Source organism: Carya illinoinensis, chromosome 2 (genome assembly GCF_018687715.1).
Source record: "Carya illinoinensis cultivar Pawnee chromosome 2, C.illinoinensisPawnee_v1, whole genome shotgun sequence".
Classification (NCBI taxonomy): Eukaryota; Viridiplantae; Streptophyta; class Magnoliopsida; order Fagales; family Juglandaceae; genus Carya; species Carya illinoinensis.
The window spans coordinates 11121874-11123542 of record NC_056753.1 but is presented as its reverse complement, the minus strand read 5'-3'; the positions used below and the strand labels follow the sequence as shown (position 1 = coordinate 11123542).

Genomic DNA, 1669 nt, shown 5'->3' with positions numbered 1-1669 from the left:
TACTTTATCAGTTCTCAAGAACTAGTTGAAGGAAACACTGATGAAATTGTTCAGATAATGTAAAATTCAAATTGTTCATAGATTGGGAGAGGAGGCTCACTAACTTGTTTGTTATGCTTGGAGTATTGAGGATATTAGAATGTGGTGGGATGATATCCCAATGTCTATATCCCAAACTGTATGACTTGACAAGAATAATTTGTTATGTTTTCCAATTAATGATATGTGTTTTCCTACAAAAAGAAGAATTTGTGTAAATGATTGTATATTAAAATTCCTTTTGTAAGTTTGCCCTCTTTAATGTGAAGAAGTATTTGATCTATAAGGGAACTTGTTAAGGATGGGATAAGATGGAGAGTGGGAGATGGCAGTAAGATAAAAATCTAGGGCTCAAACTGGCTCCCCACTCATTCCTCTTTTTCTATACAATCTGGGGCTCAAAGTGGTACAACTTATTAATAAACATAAGGGGGAAATGAATGAGGAAAGGATCCGAGAAATGTTTTCAGAAGAAGAGGTGACTTAGATTCTAAGTATACCTCTGAGTAGAGGTCAGGCTCAAGATAAGTTGATTTGGGGCCCTTCTAAGAAGGGAATTTTCTCAGTAAGTTGTGTCTATTTTCTGCAACTAGAAAAGCTCAAGAATAAAAGAGGAGATTGCTCAATGGGGGCTGAAATGGATGAGAGATGGAGAAATATTTGGAATCTTGAAGTTCCTAGTGTAACAAAGTTGTTTTTGTGAAAGGCTGGAAATAATCTATTGTCTACAATTGAGAATTTTTTTAAAAGCAAGGTAGTTGACTAAAAAAGTTGCCCAATTTGTAGTGCAGAAATAGAAACTATTATGCATGCATTGTAGGTTTGTCCAGCATCCGATGACATATGGGCTAAGGTTGGATGTTGTGTACAAAAATGGGGAAGAACTGAAGAGGAGTTTTTGTTGCTATGGGGGAAGTTAATGGAAAGGTTGAGCATGAAGAAGTTAGAAGAAATGATTGTGTTGCTTAGGAGAGTTTGGCTGCACAGGAATGAGTTTGTTTTTAAGAAGAAGCTAGGCTATCCTAAGATACTTGTGAAGACCGCTGTAGAAGGTTTACTCGAATATAAGATAGCTCAAATTCTTACAAAACAAGTGGTGAAAGGGCAAAACAGCAATGCAAGGAGTGTTATAAGATGGGAGAAACCAGAGAGTGGATGTGTGAAGGTGAATTGGGATGCTTCATTAAACTTGAAAGAGAGAAGAATGGGGGCTGGGATCATAGTTAGAGATGAGAAGGGAAAAGCTTTAGTTGTTGTTTGCGATCAGAAGGTCAATGTTGACAGTCTAGTGGTGGCAGAATGTTTTGCTTTGAGGATGGCTATAGAGCTTTGCAGTGAACTTAACATACACAAGGCTATTTTCGAAGGAGATGCAAGAATTGTCATAGAGGCTGTGTAGAGTTTTGAAGATGAAAGTTCAGTTTTTGGTTATTTAATTGATTTTGTGAAATTTTTATTTTTTATTTTTTTTTATTTTTTTTTTTCAAAATAGATCAGATTGGAAAATTCAGTTTGCATATAGAGAAAAAAACCATAGTAGCTCATACCTTAGCTAAGTCAGCTTTAACTTTGTTAAAAAAAAAAAAAAAACAGTTTAGATAGAGGATGTACTAGATTTTGTTGCAAGAAG

At 35.4% G+C, this 1669-nt stretch overlaps 1 protein-coding gene across 1 annotated transcript; it reads left to right on the top strand.

Moving 5' to 3' along the window:
- The first annotated feature begins 664 nt into the window (after window positions 1-664).
- Window positions 665-1438, top strand: LOC122301701. The gene is made up of 2 exons (XM_043113092.1): window positions 665-721; window positions 860-1438. Exons 1-2 carry the CDS (start codon window positions 665-667, stop codon window positions 1436-1438), a joined length of 636 nt encoding a protein of 211 aa, XP_042969026.1.
- Window positions 1439-1669: the final 231 nt, after the last annotated feature.